This window comes from Aulonocara sp. 'chitande type north' Nkhata Bay, linkage group LG18, assembly GCF_057382095.1.
Source record: "Aulonocara sp. 'chitande type north' Nkhata Bay isolate Kocher_YH1m ecotype deep benthic linkage group LG18, A_spYH_male_GT1.1, whole genome shotgun sequence".
NCBI classification, from domain to species: Eukaryota; Metazoa; Chordata; class Actinopteri; order Cichliformes; family Cichlidae; genus Aulonocara; species Aulonocara sp. 'chitande type north' Nkhata Bay.
In genome coordinates, this window is record NC_141361.1 from 19778239 (window position 1) to 19794447 (window position 16209).

At 41.7% G+C, this 16209-nt stretch overlaps 2 protein-coding genes across 3 annotated transcripts in view; one reads left to right on the plus strand and one right to left on the minus strand.

The window, feature by feature from the left end:
* Positions 1–9931, minus strand: part of pbx1a (pre-B-cell leukemia homeobox 1a) — an 88589-nt gene extending 78658 nt beyond the window's left edge. Inside the window, exon 1 of one of the 2 annotated variants that reach the window (XM_086272432.1) lies at positions 9821–9931. The gene's annotated coding sequence lies outside the window, so the exon portion shown is untranslated. The remainder of the gene's footprint in view (positions 1–9820) is intronic. The other variant, XM_086272431.1, reaches the window with a different exon arrangement.
* Positions 9932–11973: 2042 nt separating this feature from the next.
* glula (glutamate-ammonia ligase (glutamine synthase) a) lies at positions 11974–15656 on the plus strand. Its single transcript, XM_086271412.1, has 7 exons — positions 11974–12131; positions 12741–12928; positions 13009–13170; positions 13834–13980; positions 14093–14220; positions 14330–14529; positions 14637–15656. The coding sequence occupies exons 2-7, from the start codon at positions 12763–12765 to the stop codon at positions 14947–14949; spliced, it is 1116 nt and encodes a 371-aa protein (XP_086127538.1). The 5' UTR covers positions 11974–12131; positions 12741–12762; the 3' UTR covers positions 14950–15656.
* Positions 15657–16209: the final 553 nt, after the last annotated feature.

Sequence of the window (16209 nt, forward strand, 5' to 3'; positions counted from 1 at the left end):
AACATACGGAAAAAAGAAAAGAAAAAAAATAATTTCACTCACACAACTAGAGCACAGAGGTCCTGAATTATTTGCTAGATAATTGTAATGAAAATGCTTCACAAGAGTTCAGCTCAGTGATTGGAATTAGCTGAGCTGAATGCTAACATGGAGCTAACAGCTACAGCTTCTCATGTAGGCATTCATCTGTTAGTCAAAGTGACCACGCCCCTGGTAACGGTAACTAACCCATCACCAGGGGCCTAGAAACCAGTTGGCAACAATCTGGCAAACATCAATCATGAGAAAAAAAGTGTACTCTCTGAGTGGTTGCTGGCAGTTTTTGTGAAACTTATTGCTAAAGGCTGATTCACACAGGTGACCAGTGACAGGCCAGTGACGCCCTGGTTACTACTGGTTGCTAGAGAAAAAAGTGTATTCTACAACTGGTTGACGACTGGTCGCTGGAGGTTACTTGATGACACTAGGATGAATTTGGTTGAAAAGAGGTATACTGTGTTGCACCTCGAAAACATCCTTGTTATTGCTTTGGTAGCTAGCAGGTTACCATGGTCACCAGTAGTTTGAATTGAAAATGCAGACTTCTCTGCAAATGCTCGTCAACTAATCGGGCCAGTCACTTTCAAAGCAGTTGCAGCAATAAAGCACAAATTTCGGTATGAAAGAAACATTCTCATTCTGGTTTGCATCAAACTTTTTCAAGTTTTGCTACTACTCTGAGAGTAAATGACGGCTATTTGCAGACAGGCCAGTATCTTCTGTGCAAACTAGAGGCAACCCCACCCCACAGGGAGGTTTTTGGTGCAGCAACCTCTTTGCAAATGATTTCACATACTAGAGCCAGCAACCTCTCCCCAGCCGATCTGGAAATATGCTTTTTTCCCCCAGCAACCAGAGGTTGCCAGTGGGTTTCTGACTGGTATGACTGAGGCCTTAAACAAGTGAATTACTTATGAATGGGGGGAAATAGTTAAAAAGCTTTCTTTTGCACTAGTTTTTAAACTTTTTTATTTCTGTTGTAAATTTGAGCATTTTGATGGAGACCCTGGCTCAAGTGGCTGTGAAGAATGGACGGATTTAGAAAGCTCTAATGCAGCAGAAGTACAGATATAATCTTTTTATTTTTATTCTTTTTAGTCAAAACGCCAGCCCTAATTCTGCTAATTCAGGCATGTTAGGCTAAGTAGCTGAAATCTGGAAAGTGTTTTAGTAACCCGACCCCAACACCGACTTCATATCTAATTTATTTCTCTATCCAGGTTCAAGCAAAGGGGGGACCTTAAGCGTTTGGATTGTTTTTCTTGAGGCCTTTGGGGTGCGAGATGAGGATCACAGGGTGAGGAGTCAAGGGGAGGACAAGGTGACTGATTGAGTCGAGGCGTTAGGTCACCATCAGGCAGCTGAATGAAACCCAACCAAGACCCTCCTCGCAACTAACTATGATCAAATACATCATGCGGCTTTTTCAACACACGTGTCCAGCTGGACGCGATATTGCTTCCACATGTGCATATGGACCCGGCTACGCAGCAACACACAGTAACAGGCTTATCAGCACACAGCTCACAGCGGAGCGCTGACAAAAGCAGCATTTTGGCGGAATAATGGATGCGTGAAATCAATCTGCGAGTTTCAAAAGGTCATCATGTGCAAAGGAAGCCCTATCATCTGCACAAAAAGAGCCTCAACAACGGGACATTAATTGAAAACGGATGAACACGAGTTGTTTTAAAATTCAAAACGTGTGTGCTTTATACATTAGCCGGATAATTAATGTGACGCGGCCGTCACAAGTCGCCACTGGGACGAGAATTAATGGACGGCAATCGCTCCATTTCAAAGAAAATGTATGGCGGAGTACATGATTTCTTCTCCGCAATCTTTAAACATTCATCCAGCAGTATTTTCAATGTAGAATTCAATTATGTAGAACACCTGAACAAACAATATCTCACACCCAATTATTCAGCGCCCTGGAAACCATCGGCAAACAAATTAGCAATGTTAATGTGAGAGAGAGACTTGATATTTTTGACTGCGTGCATGCACAAAAGCAGAAGCAGAGGACACCCCCACCACCACCCACCCACCCTGCGTGCTACCAATTCTGGGCTATTGTTGACTGATGAATTAAACAGGGTGGATTTCATTTGAGAGCAATAAAGGAAATTTCAGGTGTCAACCCTCCTGCTCGTCCTCACATTAGAGTGCTCTTTAGACTGCGATCAGTGTTTTCATTATTGCCAGAAGCTTCCAGGTCATAACAGCAGTGTTTTTGACTACAGACAGACATATTTCAGCTTCACTTTGAGCAGTCCTATCCTGGTTGACATTTCAGCTTCCAGACAGAACAATGAAAAGTTACCATGAGAAATCTTGGCAAGGCTATTGCCCTGTGTATTGATTGGGCAAAGGCCCAACATCCTCTCACTAAAAAGAGATTAAAATATCAGACTTGTCTAAGACATTTATAGAGTCTATGACCTCAGCCAATGCTAAAGTGGAGTACATACATCATAGTCCATCTCTGTGAGCTACACGGACTCTCGAGTAGCACTGACAGAAAGAAGAAAGAGGGTGAAAACTCAACTGCACCTTCACGGGCTAATGCAAGGAGCAGGGGGGTAGGTTTAGCTACAAATCGTGGGTGTAAATCAATCGTGTTGCTGTTTCATTAAAAATTCACACCACGTCGTTGCATGTAAATGTTAAACACTGTGAGCTGTTGTCTCAGATGCTTCTCTTACACCTTCCTCTTTGGTTAAAATGGATGAGAGAGATTCTGTGGGAAAGGCGGGGAGACAAAAGCTTGAAAGATGTGCGCATCCATTCACAGCTCCAGAAGACCTTCATTACAGAACAAGCAGGTCCTGTCAACGTCTTTTCATTACACGGCCCCATATATCCACCCCTGGTGTCCAAACAGTCCGCTCTGTCGCCTGTCAAGGAAAGGCACTCTCGGGGAAAGTCCTCCTATCTCCCTGATCCCCCTCGCCACGCCTGATTCCAGACTGCGAGGCGGGAGAGGCCAGGCAGAAAGGGAGGAATCGTGTTTGCCATCAACAGCTCAAGAGAGTAGCATGGCAGCAAGATTGATGACACCCTCCCCGAAAGTAACAAAAGAACTCCTGTGCACGAGGGCCCGCTTATGGGGCTTGATAGAGTTGTCATCCTCTTAATAAACAGCTCTGATATGTCAGCGGCAGTGGCAGCAGGGACTATACCAAGCTCACCCACCAAGCCACGAGGCAGGACCACCCACTGGCATCACAGCACTCTCACTCCAGATCTGGGGAGAGACAGTAGCGGTACCTCCAGATGGGAGGCCTCTGAGGGAATTAGCAGAGCAATTTGTTGAGAAGAATAAATAAATGACAAAACATTAATATCATTGTTGTGTCACAGAGACTGGAACGAGTGGTATTTGTTGATGATTTTAAGCTTCGTGCATAGGAAACAGCAACAGGTTTTTCTCTGTTTAGAGCAGGTACAAGTAAGAGGCCAACTGCTTCACTCCTGGCAAGAAGAAACTGGGCATTAGCTCGATGCAGCAACTTCCTGATGCTCTTGCGCTGCTAGGCACCTTGAAATGATCTGTAAGCAGTTGAAATCTACGTTAATCCCAGTTAATATATGTATGCAATGTTGAAATGTTCACGCTAAAGAACTACAGAGTATCAAAGAATTTATTTCGAATAGGGGATAACACAAAGTGCTTTACACTTTGTTGCTATCATTAGATTAGAAAATATCAACGGACAATGGAAATGTTTAGCTTAGCCTAGCTCAGAATAAAGAATGCTAGCTATTTGGTGCTGCTTGCTTTTACCCTGGGATTTCTAGGACTTAAGTACTAAACAATTAAGATTAACATATATGTGACTCAGCATGGGGAAAAAGCTGAAGAAAGAAAAAGGCAGAGAATCCCGGCTGTGCATAACACTGCTTGAAACCAATGGTTTCTGGGAACCTTTAGTTAAACCTTTAGTTTTCTTCTTCATTACTAAACAGCAGTAATTCAAAGATTACACAGAGTTTGACTTATTCAATATAAGAATTTATAGAAAATAAACCAATGTAGGTAAATGAAATCTTTTGTATATACTGTTCTGGAAATTTAAAAATCTACATGTGACAGAACGTACATTTTGAAATGTAAATTATGCCACATATTATACCAATTACATGTCTTTTGTAAATAGAAATATAAAGTAGCAGCTGGTTACAGATCAAAGAACCCACCAAACATCTTTTTGTTCCAAAAAAATTCTCTAACATTAGATTAAAGATGTAGTATATGTTACATGGTGAGCTTACACATAATGCCTTCATGTTTTTTTCTACAGTATTACACAAATAATAATACTTTTTGTTGCCACTGAAGGCAACATTTAACTTTGTGTTTTGTTCTTACAAGTAAAAATGATCAGCACAGCTAGCGAATCTAAAGTATCTCTTTACAGAAATATAGTTTTTCTAAAATAATTAATCAGATAAAACATTTAAACTTTTAGCCTTGATTCGGTACAAAGTTAGAAAACTGAATTTGACATGAAAGCCAAGTGCTGTGGACATCTTAGAAATAAAGCAAGTAACATTACAAGTCTCTGTCGCATATTTTATAAAATATTAAAAAAACAGAACAAAGCCGCAAACATGCCGTGTCATTTTGAGGAATGAAGATGACAAAATGGCATGAAAATGGAGCAAAAGAAATCATTTTATATAGTCTGCCATGAACAGTATTCACTTATTTTTCACCAGAAATGTTGTTGTCTCTGTCACGATTCAATCTGCAGCACACTCCCCACACGCTGTATAATACCTAGTTAAAGCCAGCAGGGTGTGAAATGGTATTTGGAAATAAATGAAACTGACTATGAAACAGTGGAGTTGGGAGATATTGCCGTGTCAAAATGACAGACAAGTGCTGGAATGGAGCAAAAAAGTTATTATCCCAAAGAACAGCAAGGGTGGATTAAATATAACCCATAATACCTCTCACATTTCTGCATTCATCCTCACCAGAGGAGAGAGAGCATGGACAAAGATCTGGTGGAGGCAAAAATCCCAACAGCAGCCGTGCTCCTGAGCAGTCAGAAGATCTCCGTGCTGCCATGCCAATAACTGCGATTGCAAAGTGTTTGGTTATTGATGTTCCATATAAAGTGTTTTGAAGAAGCTTTAGAGAAACACAATCCCTCGAGGCTACTCCTGGCCTGATTTACAGCTGAACTGATGAGTCACAGAGGACACGCTGGGCATTGAAATAGTGACAAGTATGTTGTGAGCCTTATTAATTTTTAAAGTAGAGTGTTGTCCTGTGGTTAGCGGAGGACATGGTGATATATGGTGATAGAGGGAGCGCGAGGGTTGGGCCTAATTGTTAAAAGGTTGAGTGGGGTGAAGGTGCAAGGAGGGTGGAGGGGAGTTATTCATCAACCTCAGTGCTGAATGACGGAGCTGCAAACAAGAAGGTGAACACACCTTGTTTTACTCCATAAATCTTCTTGCATTTAATATCAGTATAGAAACTCTATTAGCTATAATGAACCTAATGTAACTTCAGTCTTCGGTGTCCTTCGGCTATATTGCAACAGGCCAGTCTGAATTTCATCATGTGAGATCTGACATACAGTCCATCAAATGAATTGTGAAGGTTAAGCACACAGAGCTGCACTGTCTAAAAAGATACTGCAAGTGCTTTGGTTTGTATGTTTTCTTGTTAAATACATTTAGCATCAAGTGCAATCTTAGTTACTGACTGATTTAAATAAGCAGCTCTGGACTCAAGAGTTGCTAAAGGACGTTTTAGACTGGTAGCTACTGCCCTCTGCTGGAATATCAGGTGAATTTTGTGAACAAGGATTAATTCTTTCTATGCACATTTCATTCACTGCCATTTTTTCGTTAAATATAAAGGAGAATTTAAATACTTTGAAGGTAAAGTCTTGGTTTAGAAAAGACTGTCGTATGAGAGGTGTGCATTGGTGGGCCGGTCTTATTGTACTGCTACTAATCCAGTTAAGGTAAATGAGGTAAAACTTTTTGGTTAAACTTTTAACCATCAACCTTTTTAAGGATTACTTTTTATAATTTGAAATCTATTCTGATGCTGGCGGGAACTGAGTAATTTTTTGCACTTGAACGGACCAACCAAAGGGCGGTGCGTTCAAGTGCATTACTATTATTCAGGAAACTGTTACTGAGAACAAAAAAGTGGATGTACACCATGAAATATCTTATATACACAACACACAAAAAAAGATTAAAAACATTACTAGTACCAACATTATGAAATGCCAGTTACACTTACTGGGCACTTCATTAGGTACACCCCCTCCCCCTTCCCCTTTGAATTCAAAGCTGCTTAACTCTTCATGACTCAGATTCAGTAAGGTGCTGGAAAGCTCAGAATTTGAGGTCCATAATTATATTTTAGCATCATACACCCATGATGTGAATCTCCCATCTCATCATATCCCAAAAGTGCTCCATTGGAGGTCAAAAAATGAACGTTAACAACAATATTCAGGTAGGCTCTGATGTTTAAACAAAGCTAAGGGGCCCGGTGTGTGTGAAAAAAATATTCCCAGCACCATTATACACCAACTGCAGCCTGAACCGTAACCATATGAATCATAATTGACATGGATGGTTCTTAGCTGACAGTAATGGCACCCAGTCTGGCCTTCTGCTCCTGCTGCTCAAGATTCAACATGTTTTGGATACTATGGTTGTAACGAGAGGTTATTTGGGTTACAGTTGCATTCCTATCAGCCCAAAGCGGTCTGGCCATTCTACTATGAGAACAACAAGACTTTGGATATTTTCTTTGTAAACTCTAGAGATGGCTGCGTGGGAAAATCCCAGTACATTAGCAGTTTCTGAAATTCTCAGTCGAGCCTGCCTGTCAACAACAAACACACCATGTTAAAAGTCACTAATAAGTCACTAATATCACCCTTCTTCCACATTCACTTAACCACGTCTCTATCCATAAATGTATTAATTTGCTGCCATGTGATTGGACGATTAGATATTTCTGTTAACACACAGTTGAACAGGTGTAGCCAATTAAGTGACTGAAAGTATTTATTGCAAAGAATTAATTTTTATTATGTGAAATTTGGTATTTAGGCACTTTTATGAAACGGGTTAAACAGACACTTTCAAATAATAGAATACATCATATTTTTTTCCCTTAAAACAAATTAGAAGAGAGACTTCTGTGCCCCCCCCCCCCCCCCCCTCCCAATAAATAAATAAAACTCTAAAAAACAAATGATCTCACCACTAAAAACAAAATCTTTGGAACAAGAAATAATACCACTAAGCATATAGCGCTCTATTTAAATCCACACTGTGCTCTGAGGATCAAGGGGGATTTGGGGAGAACTTCTATCTGTGTTCTGTTTTCTAAAAATTGCATTAGCTGCCTAATTTTGTTATTCAATTTATAATTTATACCATATGCCATATTTGATTTTCTATAGATCTGCTTTCTGTTATGACGCAGAGACAGTTAAAGTTTTAGCCCCACCTCCTTCCCCAAAACAGACAAAAAGAGAAAAATGGTCACCAATATTACATCTATTAACTAAAAAAACGGCTCTTTTCTATTAAATTATTATCTACTGATTATTTATTCTGAGGTTTCTATTTACTAAAAGAAGCCAATTTATGGTTTTTGTTGTCTGTTTTTTGGGGTTGCCTGTTGCAGAATGATTTTCCTCCTTTGGGAGGTAATAAAGTAATATTTTCTTGTGTTGTATTGCATCACATCCTATAAGTTAGTACGAGAAAACCAGTTGGGAAAATGAGGAAAAGAACTGTGTCATAGGGATAGTACTACTACTACGTTCTTCTTCTCTCCTCTTATCTAAACATCCTCACTCCCTCACCGTTTTAGTGCAGCTGGCTTGTTTTTTCAATATTTATTTTAAAAAGTCATATACACCACCAAATACATTCTCCAAGGGATTAAGGAAGCTCTTAGATCACACACTGAGTCTTGATGAATGAAATATTAAAGCTGGATATTGTTTACTGATATACATCGTGTAATATGTTGAAAACAACATGATGTAACAGCAGCCACTGGAGTCTAAAATCATCAACCCTTTGAGGGCTGGATTCAAAACTCAAAGTAAAGTTTTTAGATCACAGGATGATCCAACATGCATTATAATGTGGCCCCCATGTACCTGTAATGCACTCCTGACATGTCCGGGTGGGCATGCTCCCGGGAGATCTCCTCACAGACGTGGTTCAAGGCAGAGATGATCTGCTGGATAGTCTGTGGTTCTGCTGATACTAAAATACTACCCAAAGGTTCTCAGAGTTGGAGTCAGGTCTGGGGGACCTGAGGGCCAGTCAGCGACATCAGTACCTCCATCATCCAGGAACTCTCTGCACAGGATACTGTTGGCTAAAGCATGGAGTTCTGTGCGACCTTCCAAAGATATGCCACCCTGGACCATCGCTGACCCTCTGCTGAATCACTCATGTGGGACTCATGCTCCAGACTCCTTTTAATCACATGAACCTGCTCTCATCTGTGAGGAAAACAGGGTGAAGGTGGTGGACCTGCTAATTATGGTGTTGTCCGGTGACCGCCAAATGAGCTGCATTTTGCTGTACTGCGACCAGAGATTCCTCTAAATGATGTTATACTCTCCTGCCACCCTCAGGGCACTGGATGTTATTATGTAATGCACTGGCATTGCTCCTCCTGTCCACATATCGTTCCTGCTGCTGGTCCGATGCCCTTCTCCTGATGCCTGGGCCATCTCCTGCTACCTCCTCTGCACTCCTGAGGTGTGCTTGAAGTCTGCAGACCTTGTGTCTGCACATATGAATGTGCCATGCTGGAGGAGCTGGTTTACCTGTACCACTAGTAACAAGGGCAGTAGCAAAAAGGAGAACTAGAGAAAAATCCATCAGCAGGGATGAAGAGGAGAGATGATGGATTCACTGGGTTATCCTTCCTAACCGGACAGACTAATATGCCTCAGTCTCAATTGTGTTATCCTGTAATGATTAACTGTTTCTTCACTTTTTGAGCAGTCTACAGTTAATTGATCCCCTAAAAAGGCTTTAGTGACAGTAAAGGTCCATTTTTAATCAATCTTTTCTCGTCAAGTAAAACTGAATTTATTCTACATGGGGAATAATGTGTCTCTGTTCATGAGGGTTATCCTCTTTAAATATTAGAGCTGAGTTCACAGAAAACTCACAACAGACTGGTGGAGCAGCTTGCATTGTGCCTCTGGGCAAATGTGACAACGATGAATCTGTGAAAACTCAAAGTGTTCTGTCTGTTTGGGTGCTGAGATCTGCTGAACATGGGCTGCAAGCTTTACAGCACTGTTGGGGTACTTATGACCTAGTTTCCAAAATGAGCTGATACTATTAAGAAAAATTCGATTCAGAACTGAGGACTCACGCTGTGACTTTGTATTTCAAACACACTGTGCCAATGTTTTGCAGAAGTCTTTTAACCAAAATTATAACTGAGACTTAAAATACAGAATGAAGCTTTTTTCCTTTGACACAGTAAACTTGACCAAAAATATTATATTCCTGAGCTTTCGCGTCCATCTCACAGTATTCACAGGTGTTTCTGCTATGACTTTGTTTATCATTGCAGACGGGATTGTGTAAAATATTCTCATCAGTCTAATGTTAATGATTTTCAACTTGTGCATCAGGTGTATTCAGAAAAATCACAAAGATGCTTCAGAAACTTTAGAGACTCCAAAGGGAAACCGAAGTTTTCCAGCAACCCTCTGGTCGAGCAAAGGTAAGGAGAACTTACCTTGCAGGTCTCAGGAGGGTCAGAGTAAGTCAGGCTTCAGGAAGCCTCCATCAGTCTCACTCATCATCTTCACTCCTCTGAAGCTCCAGCAGGTGGTGGTGTACACCAACTAAATGGAGCAGAACAAGAGGATCTGCTTATGATGAAGATTTTAAATTGTAGTTATGTAAGAAAACTGTTGTTCTTGTTTAAGGAGCTAGACGCTTTTGAACCAGAACAAAAGTCTGAAGGGTGTAGGAAAGGGTAAAGAAGTCTGGTGGTTAATGTGGTCAATTCAACACTTTGGATAAGGGACACAACGTTCCCAAGAGGTTAGCAGGATTTCTGGTGTCAGAAATAGCTGCAGGGCATTTCCTCCTCTCAGTCCACAGTCCCAGGTGGTGCAGGTTGGCATTCAGCCCCAGGTTCTCAAGAAGTTCTCATAAGAACTTTCATCATCTGCCAGGACAAAGTCTGGTCTGAGCACAAGAGGCAGAAGGGATGGACAATGATGGACAACAGATGACAAAACATCAATTTCCTGATAACAATGTTGTGCTCTTTGGCTGTACACAGTATCCTCGTGCTCACCCACATTAACCACAACAGCTGACCTTTTCATGCAGCGCCACCTTTACATAAAAGTTCAAAGTGAGCTTAAAGAAGGGTCTCTCAAGGATTTAGTTCTAAGGTTAGATCTTTGTGTGTTTTTTCCCCTTAAGGGAGAATGGTTATTTTTTTGATTGTTGGCCACTCTTTTGCTATCACAGGATTGGCATCTTATTAGAGCGTTGAATGATACATTATTCACCTCAAAAAAAATAATTAAAGATGAAATTATTCGCTGTTTAAATAGTGGCCAAGAGAAAATAAAGTATTTTGATAAAGAAAGGTCTTCAGCTTCTTTGAATGTGATGATTTGCTGATATAACCATTTACTGATATGATATATTATTAGATTTTTGGACATGATGCAAATGTCCCAACTTTTCCATTATTTTCACTATCAAAATGACTTAAAATGTCAAAAATTAACTAGATTTCTCACCACTGATCATGTAGACCACCACAGAAATCACCAAATGTGCAAAAATCTTTTGTGAAAAGTGCTTTTAAGTAGAATTTACACGTCAAACAGCTGGTTTTTAGCAGCTCCCCTCCTGAGCCAAAACATGCATTCAGTTAGAAAGGCACGCCAAGGCCAGTCGTTCATCTTCTAATTCAAAAGAATGTAAAGGTAAACAGGTTACCTGTTTGGTAGTTTCTGCATAATATTGCTGACAAAGGCACTGCAAATTCAGATGGGTGAGAAATTAAAATGAAACACCGGCTGTTAACACCTACAGTGAGGTGGCTTTGTTATGCTGCAGGAAGCAGTTAGGGTGCATGCATTGGTTCAGTCCTTATCGTCCCCCTTGGAGGGAAAGGTCACTTCAAATCAATACAAGGTTGCTCTGAGAGATCACCTTTATCTTGTGATGAAACATTTCTATCCTGTTGGGAGCAGTCTCCGTCTGGACAATACCTCCTTTTCAAAGGAGACGAGGGGCCACTGAATGGTGTGATGACTATGAAAATGTATGCAACTACAGCCTCAGGACATGGCTGCCAGGAGGTCAGAGAGTATTTGCAGTAACTGTGGCATTAAGATCTTTTAAAATAATCTGCCCAGAGGGTCTTTTAATATACAGCTTCTATCTGATGCTTTGCCAGCTGTGGCTGTTTTATCCAACTGTAGAATGAAAACTAAACTAATAAAAACAACTGGTAAAGAGGCGCATGATATACATCTGCACATGAGTGTATCATAAAGAAAACTTGAAAATCCAGTTGAAAACCTCACTGCACCATCAGATGTCTGGTTGCGGGATTACATAACCTCCCACTAAAACCAGTTCGTTCATGGCACTGATTTCCACCACTCGGTGGCGTCTTGGACCGGAGACGCACCTGGCGGTGTGAGCGGAGCTGAATTGCACATTTTGCCCGGCACTGCAGCGTGTTTTCAAAGAGTTTGCCAGCCTCCATGTCAGGCTCCTTCTTTCTTTTTGTCTCGCTTCAGCTTCAGATTAAGCGCGAAGATGAGGATGCCCTCACGAGGGGGAGACTCACGCATAGTAACACGCGGCTCAGCTCCGGGTAGAGGGCGTTGCGGCTCTTCTTTCAGCCCTCCCCCTCCGACCAATCAAAGGCCAGACCCCGCTCTTATAAATTCTCCTGGATCCGGGATCTCAGTACCGGAGAATGAGAGAGCCACTAGTGAGACATCATTCAACAACACATTGGACCTGCCAGTCCTTTAGTTTTTATTTCAATTTTCTCGTTTCTCGAGGTAATTCGTCTTTATTTTTCCTACCTTTGTATTAGTTTACCTCCCGGTCAGGCAGCTCTTTGTGTGAGACTTCCCATTGTTCCAGACTTTGTGCAGTAACTTCTTTCTTAACCCGAGCTTCTGCCTTTCTTTGATTGCTTTGTATGGATGCTTCAGTTTATTTTTCCTAGGTGTGTTGATTTAGGTGTAGGTCAGAAGGTAATGTGTATGAAACAGGAAGCAAATGATGTAACATTGCCTCACCTGTTTTCGGCGATCAGCTACTGCGTGGATGGATGAGGTGTGTTTAGCGGAAGCCGTTTGTTTCCTTGTGTTTTCCACGGAGTGAGGTGGCATCTGCGGCGTTAAATGTAATCTTATCAGTAAACACGGATGGTGTAAAGTCGCCTTTTCTTTTGTGACCAAAGCAGAAAAAATAGGAAAACGCTGGAAATGTGCCTTTTTTAAAGGTCTGTTTTTTTTTCACCCCCCCCTTTTCTGGAAGAAAAAACAAAACAATGGGGCTGCTTTTGTGTGTGTGGGGGGTTTTTTTGCGCCCCGAACCCGGTTATGCAACATGTGATCAGCGCAGTCTCGTACCTGCTCTCATCTCCCCCTCTTCATCCTCAGGTGTATTATAGTAGCAAATAAGATGGCTACGTCCGCCAGCGCCAGTTTGAGTAAAGCTGTCAAGCAGCAGTACATGGAGCTCCCTCAGGGGGACAAAGTCCAGGCCATGTACATCTGGATCGACGGAACCGGAGAGGGGCTCCGATGCAAAACCAGGACGCTTGATTCTGAGCCCAAAAGCATCGAAGGTAAGCAGCATCTTCCTGACGCAGTCGCAGAAAGCCAGAGATGTTCTGCAGGCTATCACACTGCTCTGCTCCTCTTGTAGATCTTCCTGAATGGAACTTTGACGGATCCAGTACCTACCAGTCCGAAGGCTCCAACAGCGACATGTATCTGATCCCCGCAGCCATGTTCCGCGATCCATTCCGCAAAGACCCCAACAAGCTGGTGCTGTGTGAAGTCCTGAAGTACAACCGTAAACCTACAGGTAAACGGAGCTCCTCTGTTTTTGTTTGTTTTTTCATTTAAAAAAAAATTGGGTGATGGATGGTGATGTGCGTGTAAGATCATCATAAATGTGACCACTTCAACGAGATAATGGCTATAAAATTATTTGAAAATCTGATAGCTGAATATTAAAACTGATAAGCTAACGCCAGACGGCCGGTGATTTTATTGGTCTAAAGGTGTAAAGTGGGCGGGGCATACCTTTAAAGGAGAACTCCCGAGGAAGAGGGGAAAGGAGCCCAGCAAACTGTTTGTCAGCGTTGCTAAGCAACTATTTTGATAAAGTTGTGACATGACATAAACTTAGATATGCTTTGACCCAATGGTTCTTGGTATGAAGCTAGTTCTAATCAATTTAATGATTATTGCAGTCATGGTTGAAATATGCCACCCACTCATTACGTCTCATGAGCCAAAATTTGAGGTGTGTACATACCAGAGATACAGCATTGGTGATTATGGCAAATGAATGGGAATAAATGTGGAATTAAAACATAACTGAAGAATTGTTCTGTAGATTTACACTCATTTTATTTGAGATGAGAGAAGCTCACAATTACAGATCAGAGACCCTAAAAATATGCACTGTCGGTGGCCAAAGTGTTTTAGAACATTGTGTAATTTGCCATGTTGGTCTCTGCAGAAACCAACCTTCGGCTCACCTGTAAGAAAGTGATGGATATGGTGGCGGATCAGCATCCTTGGTTTGGCATGGAACAGGAGTACACCATCCTTGGAACGGACGGGCATCCATTTGGCTGGCCATCTAATGGTTTCCCCGGACCACAGGGTGAGAAACTTTTTTTTTTTTTTTTTTTTTTTTTTTTTTCCCCCTCAATGAATTAATGTGCACGGATACATGGATCCTTGCCTGGATGATGTAACACTTTCAATGTTTGCAGGGCCATACTACTGCGGTGTTGGAGCTGACAAAGCTTATGGCAGGGACATAGTCGAGGCCCATTACAGAGCTTGTTTGTACGCTGGAGTCCAGATTTGTGGCACAAATGCTGAAGTGATGCCTGCTCAGGTAATTAAAGAAGCCAAACATGAATTTGGATTTGAAACCTGGTTTTTCTGGTTCTTAAGAGACAGTTAAAAGTATCACTTGTAATGCTGAGCTGTCTCTCCATGTGCAGTGGGAGTTCCAGGTCGGACCTTGCGAAGGCATTGACATGGGCGATCATTTGTGGGTAGCGCGCTTCATCCTGCACCGTGTCTGTGAGGATTTTGGCGTTGTCACCTCATTTGATCCCAAGCCAATCCCTGGAAACTGGAACGGTGCTGGCTGCCATACGAACTTCAGCACGAAAGAGATGAGGGAAGACGGTGGATTGAAGTGCGTGGCAAAAGCTTCATGGACTTAAGTTCACGTCTAGTTTAATTTATTTCTTTAAAAAGTTATTTTTGCATTTCTGATGTGACACTTGTCATTCCTGCTTTCAGAGCTATTGAGGATTCCATTGAGAGGCTCGCAAAGAGGCACAGCTACCACATTCGTGCCTACGACCCCAAAGGGGGGCTCGACAACGCCCGCCGTCTCACTGGCCGCCACGAAACATCAAACATCCACGAATTCTCTGCAGGTGTGGCCAACCGTGGTGCCAGCATTCGCATTCCTCGTAATGTTGGTCAGGAGAAGAAGGGCTACTTCGAAGACCGTCGCCCATCAGCCAACTGTGACCCGTACAGTGTGACCGAGGCCCTGATCCGCACCTGTCTGCTGAACGAGGAAGGAGATGAACCCGCGGATTACTAAATCCACAACTGACTCCGACTGTTTCTCCCCCCCCCCCCCTAATTTCTTTTAAACTAGTACTGTATTTTTTTTCCTCCCTTTCTCCCTCTGAGATGATTTTTAACCCACATTTTTAATGGCTTAAAGTTGACTGGTCAACTGAAAACATGACAAGGTGTTAGATCCTTGGTAGTTGTGAGCTGGTCATGGCAGGGTATGCCTTTCCCCTCATCTTTAGCAGGGATTGGCTTTTGTAACACTGTTTTGTAACCCATGTCATATCATTCCCTGTTTTGTCAGTGACTAAAACGAACTAAAGCACATGGACACTGCAGAGTAGCGCTGCTAAGACTGGACAGCATTTGTAATTGAATAAATCTGACTAGTTAGTGTACTGTTAATATGTTGAACTGCCTTTCAACTATCCAGTCTTCATTGTTACTAATTCTGTCATTTTATCAAGTGTCTACTTTTAAATGGCAACATTTGTCTTCAGAGTTTTGACACACTGGGTCATCTTTGTATCGTACACTTTGTAGAGGTCTGTACCCAGATGTAAGTTGTGCAAATGTGGTGGATCTGTCCATAATGCCGTTTGTAGATTTCCTCAAGGAGTTTTATCCTTTTGTTAACTGCGATATTATAATGCACCTGATTTGGTAAAACATTACATTTACTGAACATGGTGATTTTTATTGAAACATTTAAAACTTTTATTTTTATCACAACACTGCTGTGTGACTCTTTGACTTCCCACACTTTCAACCGACTTGCTTCCTTGTAGAAGCTCAGACAGGTAGTGGTGTACTATAGCTGGTTAACCTCATCTGTTATTGCCTACCTTAGACTTTAAGGGTTGGGGGGGAACTAACATTTTAGGACTTCCGGTTTAACAGGTACATATCAAGACCAAGGTGTAATGATCTAAATAATATGGGTGCCAGTCGTTGTTTACAGCCCAACTATTAACCCAGAAAATTGTATAAAAAGCTATGAGCTTGCCAAGTTCCAAAGTGTTAGGAGTATAAATGGAGACCGGAGGACTCAAGTGCCAAAAAATATATTGCTTTTTGCCTACAGGTTCTATATGCAGATGCAAACATTGTTTATACAGCTTAAGTTTGCATTGCAGACCCAGTGGCAGCTTCTATCTTCTCATCTAACTTTTAAGAATAGTGTGCTTGCCAAAATATTGAATAATCAAAGTTGTCCAGCTATGGACAGCAAAGCATCAAGTTTTCATTGATAAACTTAGTTTAGACTGGAGCATTCATAAAGCTA

What these genes read in the sequence shown, in the direction of transcription:
- glula (XM_086271412.1), top strand. Translation starts at nt 12,763, where the DNA reads ATGGCTACGTCCGCCAGCGCCAGTTTGAGTAAAGCTGTCAAGCAGCAG. An exon ending in GTACAACCGTAAACCTACAG is followed by an intron (nt 13,171 to 13,833) that starts GTAAACGGAGCT and finishes TGGTCTCTGCAG; the next exon opens with AAACCAACCTTCGGCTCACC. An exon ending in TGGTTTCCCCGGACCACAGG is followed by an intron (nt 13,981 to 14,092) that starts GTGAGAAACTTT and finishes CAATGTTTGCAG; the next exon opens with GGCCATACTACTGCGGTGTT.